General features: G+C 37.6%; 1 protein-coding gene across 7 annotated transcripts in view; it reads left to right on the top strand.

The window, feature by feature from the left end:
- Positions 1-11,834, top strand: part of CNTNAP4 (contactin associated protein like 4) — a 294,017-nt gene extending 282,183 nt beyond the window's left edge. For 5 of the 7 annotated variants that reach the window (XM_030924953.1, XM_030924955.1, XM_030924956.1 and 2 more), the window contains 3 exons: positions 4,716-4,934; positions 5,269-5,340; positions 9,577-9,796. In XM_030924953.1, coding sequence (XP_030780813.1) covers positions 4,716-4,934; positions 5,269-5,340; positions 9,577-9,770 — 485 coding nt within the window. In that variant the 3' untranslated portion in view covers positions 9,771-9,796. Of the gene's footprint in view, positions 1-4,715; positions 4,935-5,268; positions 5,341-9,576 lie in introns of all 7 variants that reach the window. The other 2 variants (XM_030924954.1, XM_030924957.1) reach the window with 2 other exon arrangements.
- Positions 11,835-15,894: the final 4,060 nt, after the last annotated feature.

Raw genomic sequence — 15,894 nt, 5'->3', positions numbered from 1 at the left:
TGTATTTCTAAGGCTAGCTCTGCTTATGAGCAACTTAATATAGCTGTTAATTTTGTTTGGACTCAAGTCTGGGAGGATGGCAGCTGAGTTGCTTTAGTTTTCCTCCACTTACGATTCGAATTCTACTTCATTGATGCTTCTGAAATGAGTTGCTGGTCCAGGCGGACAGGCAGGGGGATCCTGGAGGGAACCAATGAGGAGGTTCTTGTGGGGCTTCCTACTGTCTCAGTTGGAAGAAAGTCCAGGGGCCGGTCTAGAAGAATCTCGGCGGGGGCGGGGGAGGAATTTGAATTGCTGGATCTTGGGGATTGCTTGCCTTACAGAGGTCCCTGGACCCCATGGGGAAAGATAAGCATTAGAAAATATTAATGTGCCCATTTTCTCTGTTTCTCAAGATGCTGAGATGACCTGAAATTAAGGCCATGCCCTCTCTGTCCTAAGGTTGGTTGAGGAGAGGTTTCCTCTCAGAGGCATGGCCTACAGCTCTGCTCCTGGTCCACCCAGACCACCACACTGTCTATGTGCCCTGGATGTGAGCCACCTAAGGTGGTCAGTGGCTGGGCACCAGCAAGCAGATTAAAAATTAAACTAACAAACCAACTCCAGACTTAAAACCATTCAACATCAATAAAAGGAGAAAAAAATTAAACCAAAATGATTTTCTATCAAAATAAAGCTATTCAAGGAGACAGACAACAACATGAATGAGGCTCAGTAAGAGTACTTTAAGGAGATTCTCATAAAGCAAGAAAAAGACCTTGAGGATCTACAAAATATGTTTTTATTTTTCCCCAAACGAAGAATTTAAAAGGAAAGAATGATCTTTTTTCTACTTGAATTTGCATCTGGAAGATCAAGTGAATGAAGTATTTAACCTACAGAGATATAAGTCCTAAATAATAGAAATCAGGAGGGAAATAAAATGAATTTAGAGAATATATAGAGGAGACCTAATGTGAAAAATTGGCATTCTAAGAGAATAAAAAGGATGAAGTTGAAACAGTAGTCGTGTGCACAATATATGAAATTTTCCAAGACAAATAAAAACTTTGTGTCTGCAGATTGAAAGGGCTTATCATGTTCTATGCAGAATACTGAGATAAGATACACACTTAGGGACAATCTGATGAAAATTCAAAAATCACAGGGTATCTTACAAATACTGAAAAAGAAGTAATACAGCCAGAAGATACTGGAATAATATCCATAGTGTATTAAGGGAATAGGGCTGCAAAAAAAATGTCACCCTTAAAATAAACACATAAATATAACCTAATCCATCAGGGTAATTTTCTGTTCCAGTTACAACCATCACATTGTCTAATTTGTTTTCTTCATGGCATTATCAGTCTTGAAAATTCTCATTTAGTTTTCATTTCTATGTTTATTGTCTCTCTCCCTTCCCCTGATAACATGTACGTTACTCAAACCTCAGGGTATTTGTTTTGTTTCTTTAGCTCATAAAAGGATAAATATCAACTGACCATGTGTCCATTTTGAGTTTTAGCAGTTAATGGTTTTTGTACAATAGTTTTGAAATAGGTAAAATGTTTTCAGTTTGTAAGTGTGGGGCTTTAAAAATATATCTCATATCAGATTATTACCAGAGAAGTCAATCTTGTCTGCCGGGGAGGGGCTGAAAAGGGAAGATTTTTTAAAGGCGTATGGAAATGTTATTCAACATTTTAACCTTGTACAAGAAATGTGAAAAGCACTGTCCCAATTATGCTCCTATGACAGTATATTTTCTTTTTAATTTCTCATTAAAGTAAAAAAAAAAAAAAAAACCTCCAAATCAAGAATGCAGTCTTTTTCGTATATATATGTTTAAATCTACATATGTTCAAATGAATGATTGCTAAGGTGGACTAAATGATTTCTTTGATTCCATACACATTGATGAACTGCCTCCTATGTAATGACGTTATGCTGCATGTTGGCAGTCATCTTGATGTTGGAGGAGCTCACAGCCTCGTATGTGAACAGCAGAGTGAGGCTTCCTCAGTGCTATCTTTGAGTAGTGAAGAAGAGCAAGGTGGGTCAGAACGTGGCTCAATACCAGATCCTTCACAACAAGAAAGTGATATAATCTCTCTAATTTTCCATTTTCTTTTCTTTTTATAGAGGGTGATATTCATATTACTAAACATTCAATCAGGATTTTTATTATTACATAGAAAACATGAATGAAAATGGAGCCCCCCAAAATTCTTTAAAAACTTAGATATAATCAGCCAGGTGCGGTGGCTCATGCCTATAATCTCAGCAACTTTGGGAGGCCGAAGCAGGTGGATCACTTGAGGCCAGGAGTTCAAGACGAGCCTGGCCAACATGACAAAACTCTACTAAAAATACAAAAAATTTAGCCAGGCATAGTGGTGCATGCCTGTAATCCCAGTTACTCTGGAGGATGAGGCAGGAGAATCACTTGAACCTGGGAGGCAAAAGCTACAGGGAGCTGAGATCGTGCCACTGCACTCCAGCCTGGATAACAAAGCAAGACTCTGTTAAAAAAAAAAAAAAAAATTAGAGCTCAGATGCCTAGGGTTACTTAAAGTCTAGCTCTCAAGCAAAAATGATTTAAAAAATAAATAAATAAAAGCCACTACAGAGACTGAAAGCAGACTAAAAGAAAGTGTATCTCAACCAATATCTCAAAAGAAGCTCATAATTTGGAATACAGTAGGCCAGAGGTCCAGAAATGCCAACAACTGTGTAACCTCAGGTGAATAGTTAAAATTCTGAACTTAACTGTTTCGTCTGTGTGACTTGGATAATATACTCCAGTGTCTACTGTAAAGTTTTATCAGTAGCATGCAAATCTTTTAGAACACTGGCTAGTACATAATATATACTTATATATGCTTAATATCTGTTGCATTGTTTTTACTTTTAATTTAACTTAACTTTCCTGGGAACATAGATTCAAGTTGCCCTGAATATACACTCACTTATTTTCATATTTTCAAAGAAAAGACTAAAGTGCACATTTTAGGCCGGGCGCGGTGGCTCAAGCCTGTAATCCCAGCACTTTGGGAGGCCGAGACGGGCGGATCACGAGGTCAGGAGATCGAGACCATCCTGGCTAATACGGTGAAACCCCGTCTCTACTAAAAAATACAAAAAAAAAACTAGCCGGGCGACGAGGCAGGCGCCTGTAGTCCCAGCTACTCGGGAGGCTGAGACAGGAGAATGGCGTCAACCCGGGAGGCGGAGCTTGCAGTGAGCTGAGAGCCGGCCACAGCACTCCAGCCTGGGCGGCAGAGCGAGACTCCGTCTCAAAAAAAAAAAAAAAAAAAAAAAAAAAAAGAATTAAGAATAAAGTGCACATTTTGTCTTTTCCTACCTATATACAGTGCAGGGGAGGATAGTTATATTAGTCCGTTCTCACACTGCTATAAAGAGCTTCCTGAGACTGGGTAGTTTATAAAGGAAAGATGTTTAATCAACACAGTTCCGCATGGCTGGGAGGCCTCAGGAAACTATATTATGGCAGAAAGCAAAGGGGAAGGGGAAGGGGAAGTAAAAACCTTCTTCACATGGCAGCAGGAGAGAGAACAACAGATGAACTTCCAAACACCTATAAAAGTATCAGCTCTCATGAGAACTCACTATCACAATAACGGCATGGGGGAAACTGCCCCCATGATCCAATCACCTCCCACCGGCTCCCTCCCTTGACCCGTGGGGATTATGGGGATGACAATTCAAGATGAGGTTTGGATGAGGACACAGAGCCAAACCGTATCAATAGTTGTGCTGTTTTTTTTTTTTTTTTTTTTTTTTAATCACACTGGGTGGATGGATGCATTCTATTTTGATGACATTTGAGCCTTCAAACTCTACAATAAATTTCCCTTGTTTAGATTTCATGCTTACCAAGCAAGGGGTATATATAATATATTCCTAATGTGAAATTATAATTAGTACCCTAGCATTAAAACCAGTCTCTGTTCCACAAGAGTCTCATACTAACTAAATTCTTATTAATAGGAAGAAGAAATTATCTATCTTTAGAGGGCACAGATTATTTCTGTCCCCGTGACAGGCTGTCATTGAAACAGGAAGAAAAGGCATAGGGGTATGAAGGGTTTTATTGCTGTGCATGAGTAATTAGAGAGACACCCTAATAACTTCGAGGTATGGCCTCCACTGCATGATAGTATCATCCTCCTGGTATGTTTGGGTGAGGTCATAAAGTATCAGAAAGCTTTCAGCCAGAACAAATTGTCAAGTTGGGCATCCGACAACAGAAGTCCAGAGGCTCAATTTTCTCTCTAGTTTCTGTTACTTTCATAGCATAAGTCTTGAAAGTTGTATTGAACTTGTTTTCAAATTCTGGATGTACCTCTTGATATTGACTACAAGCCCTATTGTAAATACATTGCAATAATCTATATTTAAATTAAAACTATCATGATACCCTCATCACTTCTTAACCTGACCCGTTCTTCTGCTTTGTTTCCAGAGAGTTTACCCTATCATTTTTAATAATCCATGCTTCAAAACTTGACTTCATTAACATTGGAAATCTTACCAATAATTGTGGAAAGACTAATGGATTGTTATCTTTTTAGTAAAGACAAAATTAAAAAGGAATTTGGTAACTTTATATTTATTGCTATTGCATTAACAAACTCAGAATCCTCAATTTCTGCATCATTGCCATTTTCACTTTTCACTATTAATATTTCAGTGTTTCTTTGAATTTTCAGAACACAGTGATGTGGACCAGGAGACGGCACTGGCAGGTGCACAGGGCTTCACAGGCTGCCTCTCTGCAGTGCAGCTCAGCCATGTGGCCCCTCTGAAGGCAGCTCTGCATCCCAGCCACCCAGACCCTGTCACTGTTACAGGACACGTGACCGAGTCCAGCTGTGTGGCCCAGCCTGGCACTGATGCCACATCAAGGGAAAGGACACACTCGTTTGCAGGTGACTTAAGGTTCTTCCTCTACTCAGTCACAAACCCAGCTTGTCCATGATATTTAGAAAACTTCTTATGTTGCTTTCAGGCTACCTTCCCAAGATGGCTTCTGAAAGTTGGTTTTGTTTGTGTAGTTTTTAGTTCTCTTTCCCATTTCTTTTCTAGATGCTCAACTTCTTATTCATTGGGGTCAATGCCATTGACATTGCTTAAATTTAAAATAACAGAGATCCCACATTCACCTCCATAATTCTCTCTAGTTTAAAACATTTATGATTTTTTCAAAAGTTCTTCTTTTGCTGGCCCATATCACCTTCCTCCTTTGTCGTGCTTTAACTGCAGATCATTCTGGAACAATAGATGACAAAGAGCCCCTTGCTAATGCAATCAAAAGTGACTCTGCCGTAATTGGAGGTAATAAGAAGCATGAATGAGCTCTTCTTTGGTTCTTCTTATTATTAATAATGATGGTGAATATTTAGCATTGTAGAAACTGTGAAGAATCTGCTCATACTCCAAGTGCCAAGCACTGAACCCTGAGAACAATAGGGTGATTTACTATTTGTACTGGATTGTCTTTAGAATCTTTCTGAATTATCTGCTTCCTTGGAGATTTTTGGTATAAATAATTGACAATTTCACTGAAGCATGGCACTCAAAGATTAATTGGTAACTTGTGTAGTAATGAGTATTATAAAGCTTGAAAATAGCCTCGTAATCACTAGAGAATTGTGAATATATTTGAGTAAATTTCATTTTTCTTCACTTCTTGGACAGATCACTGCTTCTGGAAAGGTCCATGCAAAAAGTAGAAAAAACCTGAGATTAACACAAGAAGCATATATTTTGTATTGCCTTAAGGCTTAATAAAGGGGGGTATTTGCATAGTAAACTATTTAAAGATACTTCTATCAACTAAATATTACCCTTTCAGTTGTGTTTTTATCAAATATTAGATTATGGAACTAAAAGTGATTAGTGATAACTTTAAATTGCAGAATTAACACAAAAACTTTTAAAGCATATCTCCCTGGAAATGTGAGAGCATATTCTGATTTTCTTTTCAAAAGCAACTCAAAAAACAAGCCCTTGTTCTCTTGATTAATGCTCTTAAGAATGTTATTAATCAGATTATTGAAATGTTAAGTGGTTCACCTTTCTTTACACTCTGAATATGATATGGATATAGAAAGTAGACAATTATTCTGTTGCATTGCCAGGGAGATATACTTTTAAAGTTTTTGTGCCAGTAATATGATTATTCATAGACTTGGGCAATTTATGTGGCTTTATACCTGATTCATTTGGGTGTATTTTTTATATTCATCTAGACATATATTGCTTTCAAGTAGTTGGGATTTTATTTGGACAGCAAATAATACCAGTCAAATCTTTGTGTGGATATTAACTCCCCCATGCTATTTCAGTTGCTTTTCTGTTTCTCAAATTAATGATGTGCAAATTAAAGATATAAAATATAGAATTCCCATTTAATCACCGAACATGCAAAACAAAAAACCCAAAACAAACAAAAAAACTCTATTTGAAGAGTAGTTAATAATTGTATGTCTAAAAGAAATACATTACACAGTAAAAACTCACTTAAAGCTATAGTATTTACAACGTGTCCAAGAGTTTAAGCTAGAATTCCTGGTCAAGCAAGTTGTGTCAGCCGTGTAATATTGCTTTTTCCAGACCTTCACCAGGATAGATTCAGGTAATACAGATACAGAGATAGACAGAAATATAGAGCAGTGTATAGTCATCAAGCCAATGCTAGAACAAATTATTTAATCTTTAGACTATTGTTATTTTGCTGAAACATCATTGGCAAGATTTACAGTTAAACAAGAAGTGCATTGATAAGTTATTCTAATATTATTCTAGAATAGAAACAAGTTACAGTTCATCTGTGAAATCCTCACTTAGCTCAAATTCACAGGACAGAAACAATATGGAAGGTTTGTCGTTCAGGGACTTGCCAGGGTCTCTGAAACTAATGATGTCTGGTTTTGGTCATTGCAGAGATTGAACTTCGGAAGCAGAGCATCTGGTAATGGCCATGTAACCTCTGAAGGCCTTGTCTGGGCCACACACAATTTATCTGCCAAATCGTGGTGTATAGTCCTCCAGTGTGTTACACAATCTGGCAGAATTGTGGTAGAATCCTTTGTTCATTGTCTAGTTACTCATAAATCGTACCCACTATATAATAATAATTAATCCATCCAAGGATTTTCCAAATTGGCTAATCCCCCTGTGTTCTACATCTTAGATGATTTTTTTTTTCACTTACAAAATGAATGGTATAAGATGGGATAATTGATTTAATAATACATTTAAAGGTGGTGGCCCAGATGTGATAGAGGGTTTCTGGCCAGGCTACCCAGATACAGATAGACAGATTTAGCCAGAGAGAAAGCTATATATACATCTTCATAAAAACAAATTCACACAGTGCTTTCAATGTAGCATCATAGAGGCTGGCCACATTTTATTCATAATAATTAGTTTATTTTTTATTTTTATATTTCTGGTATAACAGGTGTGATCAAAGTTTTTCTTGAGCACAACAAATCTTGACACAGCACTTTCCCCAAATTAAGTGCTAAATTACATACATGGAACAAACAAGTTCCAGAGGCTGTCCCTGATTTTGACTGCCTGGATATTCTGTCTAGGCCAATGTAACATTCATTTTATAATTGCAGTTGTCTGCTGTCTATATCATATTTCGGAATTTTTCACGATGAAATTGTTCAGAATCTTTCTCTTCAAGTCAGAGGCCTATAACTAGCCTGTAGAAATATTTATAGCAATTCAACTGATTATTTTTTTCTAAAATGAGAAGCAAAATATGTAACAACAAATATTCTGATTTAAGTTATTCATTAATTAATGTGAGTAATAACAAAAGCAATCATACTTATTAATGAATTCTTCAGATTTCATGTACAGAATTTGGTTACCACATTTATATTAATCAGCAAGGAATTGCTACCTTTCTTAGGTAAGGCTGACCTAGCCAAAAATTGGCTTGGCTACTGGACATGCTATAACTGACCGGGGTGAATTGGCCTAGCAGTTTATATGCACAGGAATCTATTGTGATTAATAAAAACCTTCAAATCTTTGACTTCCGTGCACTCTGTTACAGTTGTATGCATCTACTTTAGAATAGAGTCTTAGTTTTACCATATGAGATTTGATTCATGTTGCTATTTTCGTAGTACCTATTTTTGTCTAAGAAAAGGACGTTAGATTGTACCTCCACTGATCTTATCAGAAAATTCTTTAAGTATTAGGCAACTCTCACACTCTTGGTGGCAGAAAAGAGTTTTCCAAGTTCAATTTTTCATTTGAAAGCTTGAATTTTATCATTCACAACATATGCTGTATAATTGTTTTTCTTGAAGTGACACATTTACTTCATTCATTTTAGAGAAAATATCCACCAAATACCCAAGTCTGAACAACCATAGTTTGTCTGTTAGTCATTCTTTCAAATAAAAATGGTGTTACATGAAGCGAAAAGCAACTAATTCAGTTCACAACTCAAAGGTTCACGTAAGTGCTTTCCCTGGAGACAATGATCATACTTCAGAGTGAACCAGACAGAAGTACTTTATTTGTATTTCCCATTTTAACACACAAAATGTTAGAAAGTCTTGCCGTCAAGGGTCATATTTAATTAAATGAATAGTTTTGACAGCTTCATTAAGGATATTCTTAAATAAATTTGGGTTTTTATGCCTTTTCCTACAATTGCCTGGCAGTGAAATGTTTTCTACTTCATGAATTCAGTGATTACTATTATTGTTTTGTGTCCTTGCCTTAATTTGTGCTAAGTACCAGGAATTTTACCTAACCTTGTTTTATACCAAATTTGATTCCATATTAAAATGGAAATGGAAATGTCAACACGTGAAAAAGACATCTTAGAATTATCATGAAAACAGTTTCGATCCCCCGTGTCCTCTCAAAGTGTCCCAGGGACCACCACAGGTCTACAGATCCCACTTTGAGGACTACTGACCTAGTATAATGCCAGCGTTGGTAACCATTGGCATAGTTAAGAATTGCAATACTTAGAATTTGTATTTACAACTGGAAGTGTTAAAACAACATTCTTCATTTAGAAATAATTTAAGTATATCTATATATCTATGTTTTATTGGTCAGAATGATTTATTTACATAACCCATTTCTGCTGTTCCACAGTATAACAAATAATTGAATAACAATTTCATTAAAATGTTTACATATTTAATCACAAAACACGTAAATCATTTTATGATGTTGCCACTACTCTATACTTTCCAAATAATTAAAACTAATATGAAGTGGCCACATAGTCCTAGAGACATATAGTTAATACCTTGCGTTAAATATAAACGCACTAAGTAAATCCGTTATAATATGCATTCAGAATAAATGTAGGTGAACCCACAAGGCTGATAGAATTCAGAAATAAACTCAACATACAATGATACTGCTTGAACCAGAATATCTGAAGTTTTTATATTTCCAATTTGTATGTAGTAGATGCTTAAGTGGAAAATAATGTTACGATGACTTATTAAGCAATGAAGTCAGCACAGTTTCTACTTGGACAGAAATTCTGACTTTATATTTCTTTTCTCTCCCTAGGTCTGATAGCTGTTGTGATTTTTATCTTGCTTTGCATCACTGCCATAGCTGTTCGCATTTATCAGCAGAAAAGGTTATATAAAAGAAGTGAGGCAAAAAGGTCAGAGAATGTAGAGAGTGCTGAGGCTGTTCTGAAAAGTGAGCTTAATATACAAAATGCAGTCAATGAAAATCAGAAAGAGTACTTCTTCTGATTGGCAGCTATGATTTAACATAAAATTATGACAGTTTGTTTTAATAGCCAGGGGCTCTCAGTGGACAGAGGAATGCTCTTACACTGAATGTACAGGCAATGGGTTTGCAGCACTGCCATCTTGCCATGTCCAGTCTTGGGGTGGCTCCACAAAGCCTCGTCCAGTGATATATTTCTCATAGCATTCATTCTATGGAACAAGAAATTAGATATTACTGTTAATTTACAACTGTTCTGGTATGATCTAAAACAAGTTTAACCTGCTTAATGGCTCCAGTTTTTACGTGTGAAAACTGTAGCCTTGGTCTCTTAACCATGTAATACATAAGTTTTGTTAGAGGTAAAAATTAAATTTGGACTATAATGACCTTGCTTTATTTGAGAACATTTGCTGTGTTTGCTTTTGTCTTCCCATGGTGTTCGTCATAGACCTGGAAATGCTTCTCAGATCCTGTTTGGCCGGTGTTTGCATCTTCAGTGGCCACAAGCATAATAAAGCCCCTTTGCCTTTCTCTGTATTATATTCAATACAATACATCAATAGTCTTGAAAAATGTTTTGTTGTCGTTGCTTTGTTTGTATTGCTCATTATTCTATTTGTCTCTTCTTAATATTGTTGAATACATTTGGTTTTGAGTGTCAGACTTCAACTCTGAACATACAAGTTGTATTTAACAAGACTCAAAGTGCAGTGGTTGTTGGTATGTAATGTCTTTCCTTTTAAAAAAAGTTTTCCAATGAATTTGCTACCATTGTTTGATGGCGACAGTACTTAAGACCCTGAGTAATGCCAGTTTCCCAAAGAATGTAAAATGTTTTCAACTAAACTGTTGATATATTTAAAAAAGTTCTTAACACAGCAAAAAATTATTTTTTAATTTACAACTGTAATACCTCAAATGAAATATACTTATGAGAGTATTTTCCCCAAACCTATGTCAGTTCTTTATTGGTTTACATTTCTGTTTTTCTGAAGTTTATCACAAACTTTGCCTTGATCTTCAATGATTATACTTCACGAATCATCTTATATATTATCAAAAAAGAGACAAATTGAAGTATAGAGCTCCATTTCCCATTCGGAAATATATACCCCTTCAGGTGTACATTTTGCTGTGCATAGACTTCCAGTGCATACTTTTTGAAATATGAGCTGCAACCATCAGTGATCTACACAATCAGTAATTAAAGAGTGCACACTCTAAGGGGAGATAGCATATTAAATGATCTACACTGAATTTGTCATTCCAGACACTTATCATCTGAAACGATGGGGTGAATTTCTCAAAAATTACCAAGAATCCAACTTGCTGAATGGTACATTCTGATTAGGGTGTATTATACACTAGGAGATCAAAGAATGATCAATAACCTTATGGAACTGTTAAAATAATTAATTCTGAGACCATGCATACAAGGAACTATCTTTGAATTCCATAAGGCAATCATACAATAAAGGCACTCTTTTATCCATATTCACACCTTCAAGTGCCTCCCAAGTAAATATTGGATTTCTTAGTTTGTCTATACCAGAAGAATCTGGAAATATGTAAATTTAGCATAACTATCATCTTATTTTCTATATTTTCCTTGTTAAGTCTTCTTATAAAACCTGCCTCTCTTTTCTCACAGCATTATATCCATATCGATGTTTCTGCAAATGTCTAACTAAATCTTAGGAACCTGAATTAACATAGTAGCTTACGAAGGACCAAGGACCTATGTTGGTAAATGGCATACTCTTTGTTTGATTGGAAGACCTATGGTGACAAGGGAAGGATTTAACATAGAAATGGCATTATTTGATGCAAAGCTGAATGCAGATGTCATTATAGCTCTGAATCTTTGGCAAATGTTCATGTTATTTAGTAGCAGTATTAACCTCATTGGTAGCTGGACTCTAGAGAGGTTTATTGGTGAAGCCTCATAGTCCTCTGTGGTCTGCACTGCTAGAGACTCAACATTATAGCATCAAAATGCATTGACACATCCTATGCCATGACCTTGATTTCCTGATTTGTAATCTCTTATTTTATTATTAATAAAATGCATTTTTGAACTAAAATGCAAGACAGAAGTCAGTCATTTCAAAATTATCCTTCAGTAGATGTTTTTGTCCTTCAGAATAACAGAGTCCCTCATAGAATTGGATAGCACTGACATAATTTAGTGCGAACAGTTTTACAGATGAAAAGTCCAGGATGCAGATACATCAATTGACGTTCCCAAGGGGACACATATCAGTGTGTAAGTGCTGAAGTTGTGACTACAATGTTCTTTTTACTTCACATGATACTGATCTTAGTGATTCCAAGACCTGGAATTTTGACAATTATTTAGTGGTGTAGAAAAATCTGAAGGATCTTGATACTCGCTTTGTCCACAATGATCTATAATTCTACAACTTACCCATTATCTTTTCTAAATGAACATCAACCTTTATTTGATAGGTCATTGCTGTGGATAGGTTTGGCTTTTTTAAAAAAAAGTATTCAGTAGGTTTATAATCGTTGACTGCAGGAGAGACAATTATTATCACGGGAGCACTTTTATATAGGCTTTGCGAAGTCCACAATAGGGATTAGATGTCACTGAGGGAATCATCAAATATTTTCCTCCTGATAGAAGGATAAGTTAGACACATTCTAAATCAATGTATGTTCAAGCGAATTGTTTGATTTTCAAACTCATGTATCAACTAAATGACGAATCGACTAGATACCTTCAATATATCCTGGTTATCTTCCACTTTTCCAAAGTCTGGATGAGACAGAGTGGTAACATGGAGGAAAAAGTTCAGAAGCTGAATGTCTTTGTGTTAGGGATGTGGGTGGGTGAGCACATTTGTGTGTGCAAGAAATAGTAAGAAATGAAGATAAGGGAACAACATAGTGTACTTACAATGTGATTAAGAAAGCTGGAGCTTGGCTTTGAAGATTTGCAAATAAAAATAAAAGGAGATGGAAAATAAATCTGGCCTACAATTATAATGACTTTTCCAGTGCAATCTTTAAAAAATCTGTTTTTCTATTTTAACATTGTGCTTATTTATTAAAAATACATGCACATACTTAAAAAATCAAACAGCTCAAGAAAGCTTACAAAGAATGGCTTTCCATTGCCAGATCCCCTTAAGATTTTTAACAGAAAGTTAAAAATCTTTTAACTATCTCTTTCACTGTCTCTATGTTTATAAATAATCTGCAGCTTCAGGTTAGGTTCCCTGGGAGGCAAACTTTGAGATAGAGATCACCCTGGAAGAAATCTATTAGAGGCTCCTGTAGAGATCAACACCTGTTGAAGAAAAGATGATGTGGGATGGGGCAGATGGAGATGCAAAGCTGTGGTGTGGTCACAACAAGGGATCAGCCGACCCTGTTGACATGGTCCTTTAGTGATGTCCTGAGTTAGAGTGGATGAAACGGGAATTTATACTCCTGCATTGACCAGGCATTGGATGTTAACTGCTTGATGAATTGGGCATGAACTTGGACAAATAGCTCTTTTCAGCTTAGGTGGTTCCTGAAGAGGGAGGACAAACATCACCAGCAGCTGAGAAGAATAAATTGCTGAGTCCTGAAAGAGTAATCTCAGTGGCACAGTACAGCATCTCTGAGGTTTCCCCCTGTGCTAATCAGATCCATCTGCTTCCTATGAATTCTGGGAGCAGCTCCTTCAGAATTCTAGTGAGCTTCATATCTTGGACAGGAGGGAGTAGTATGGAATAAACCACAGACCCTACCACTGCAGGTAATCTCTTAGCTGTAGCTTGTACTCAGCCGTTTCCTCCTCTACTATCTACACCAACTGACAACACAACAAGGAGTATGAACCCTTGTCTCTTATCACCTTCTCAGGGTATATCTGCTCTACTTTTGCAATACCATTAACATTGATCAAAGAAGTATCACCATGCAAAGCACATTTCTCCCTTCCTCAGAGTGTAATGGCAGCTCCCTCACTTGTTGTTGGTTACAGACAGTTACTCCTCACGTAGCCACCCAGAAAATCTTGAATCAGTGAAAGATCCACATTACAGCAAAGGATAAGTGGGAGCGCGCATACTGCCATGAGATATGCTGGTCCACACCACCAGAGGGGCTCTGTAGACCCTCAACAGGTAATGGTGGCTGATGGCTTGCAGGCAGTAAAGACAACCCAAACTTGAAGGAAGTCATAATTCTTACCACAATGAATCTCTGTCCCTTTCAGAATAGAGGGATCTGATATAGTCAACTTGCCACAAAATGTATCTGCTTGTAGAGAGAAGTTATTTGGGGGCGTGAACACTGGTCTCTCTTGTAGATCATTAGGACATTCAGGAGTGGTAGTAGCTAGATCAGTCCTGATGAGTGTGAATGCTCACCGCTTGTCTGTGAGTAGCTCCTACTCCTGCCTCCATGGCTACTCTGTTCATATGCTCATTGCCCCAGCACTTTGGTGGCCAGTGATTGAAGTTGGTTAATGCCAACCATGCATAAGTCATTCTGTCTACTAATTGTTGTTTAGTGATTCTTCCATGATTCTTTCCAAGGTGGGCAAAGAATTTTATGTTTTATGATCACTCCCATAGGTCCATTCACATGCTTCTACTTCAGACCTCCTTGTCTCCAGTCTTCCAATCTCTTTGTAGATCTCTGACAAACTGACCAACCTACTGCCTGTAAGTCCATATAGCATATAATATAACTTCATATGTATATTTATATAAATTATAACCTTGGTCTATTCCTTTCATGCAGAGTGAATAAGCAAGGGTGCCATACAAATGTTCTGCCATTGGGAGGGCTTTCCCTCATTGCCATCTTGTGATGCCACCCTAATTGGCACTGTAGTGGTGCCATCTTCCACGTTCACCTTGCACCCATATTCCAAGTCAACCCATCCATGTCAAGATCAGATGTTTCCCTTCTCCAGCAGTTGATGGTGAGAGACCCTTCATGCAGCCCTAGGTGTGAGCTGAGGGAAAGGTACTGGTGGGACAGTGGGTGGATCACAGGGGTCTCGGCTATTGGCTTATGCAGCTTGCTGGCACCTGCTCATGCTTGACCCCAGATGCACCATTTCCAGTTGATGATGGCTTCTTGCTGGGCCAGGTAACTTTATGACTTGGCGGACCTGACAGAACCCAACTCATTATAGGCATTTCTGCTCATATTTGCTCTTCCAGTGTTAGGTAAGGCACTTCATCTCTAGCAGGGCCCAGTTGCAAGCCAGGAACCTTTTTAGAATGTTGTGTTTCTCTACCCCAGGTGACCTGGCACTGCTCTAGTACCCTGAGTTTTCCAATGTGATGTTCCCACTGGTGACTTCCAGTGAAGTCTACATAGCATCCTTTTGACCATTGCTCTGTTCCAGTATAACTTTATTTACCAGACAGGTGGTGAGTCGGATCTGGCCTACAAGCCATAGTTTTCTGATATCTTCTCTAAACCACTGGCTGTCTAATAATTGAACTAATTGGGCAGCCAATATAGCAGACCAGTGTGTTCTGCAGAATGGGCCACATGACAGACGTCTCTTCAGACTGTATCAGGACGGAGAGAGGGAGTATCCTTGGGGCAAGACTGTTGTCCATTCCAGGTAAATGCAAACTGTTTCTAAATTTCTTTTCTGATAGGTTTAGAAAAGGATACATTGTTCAGGTTGTTTAGTCACCTAATATATACCTGAGACCATGTTAATATGTCCTAGCTAAAGAATCACATCTGATACAGCAGCTGTGATTGGAAGTTCTGCCTGTTTAAGTTTGTGGCAGCCCATTGTTCTCAACATCCTCTGGTTCCTTCGGGGGCTAGATCAGAAAATTAAGTGGAGGTACTATGGGGGCCACTGACTTTGCATGTGTTCCATCCTTAAGGATAGCATTGCTTTTGTCCCTCCACCTCCCAGCATAGATTTGCCATTTTGGACGGTGGAGCTGGGGAGGTGGGAATAGTTTCTGCCACTGGGATTATTTTACTGTCACTGCTCTTCTTATGTCACCTTATTGTTTGAGGAACCAAAGTGGGGACACTGTCAGCACTAGGCAAATTCATTCTAATTATATATTTAGAGAGCAGGGAAATGACTGCTGCTGGGTCCATTGGCTTGACATGAGCCAGGACTCCATTTCCTGGTGCCAA

Source organism: Rhinopithecus roxellana, chromosome 20 (assembly GCF_007565055.1).
Source record: "Rhinopithecus roxellana isolate Shanxi Qingling chromosome 20, ASM756505v1, whole genome shotgun sequence".
Lineage (NCBI taxonomy): Eukaryota > Metazoa > Chordata > Mammalia > Primates > Cercopithecidae > Rhinopithecus > Rhinopithecus roxellana.
This window is presented reverse-complemented; position numbering and strand designations above follow the sequence as displayed.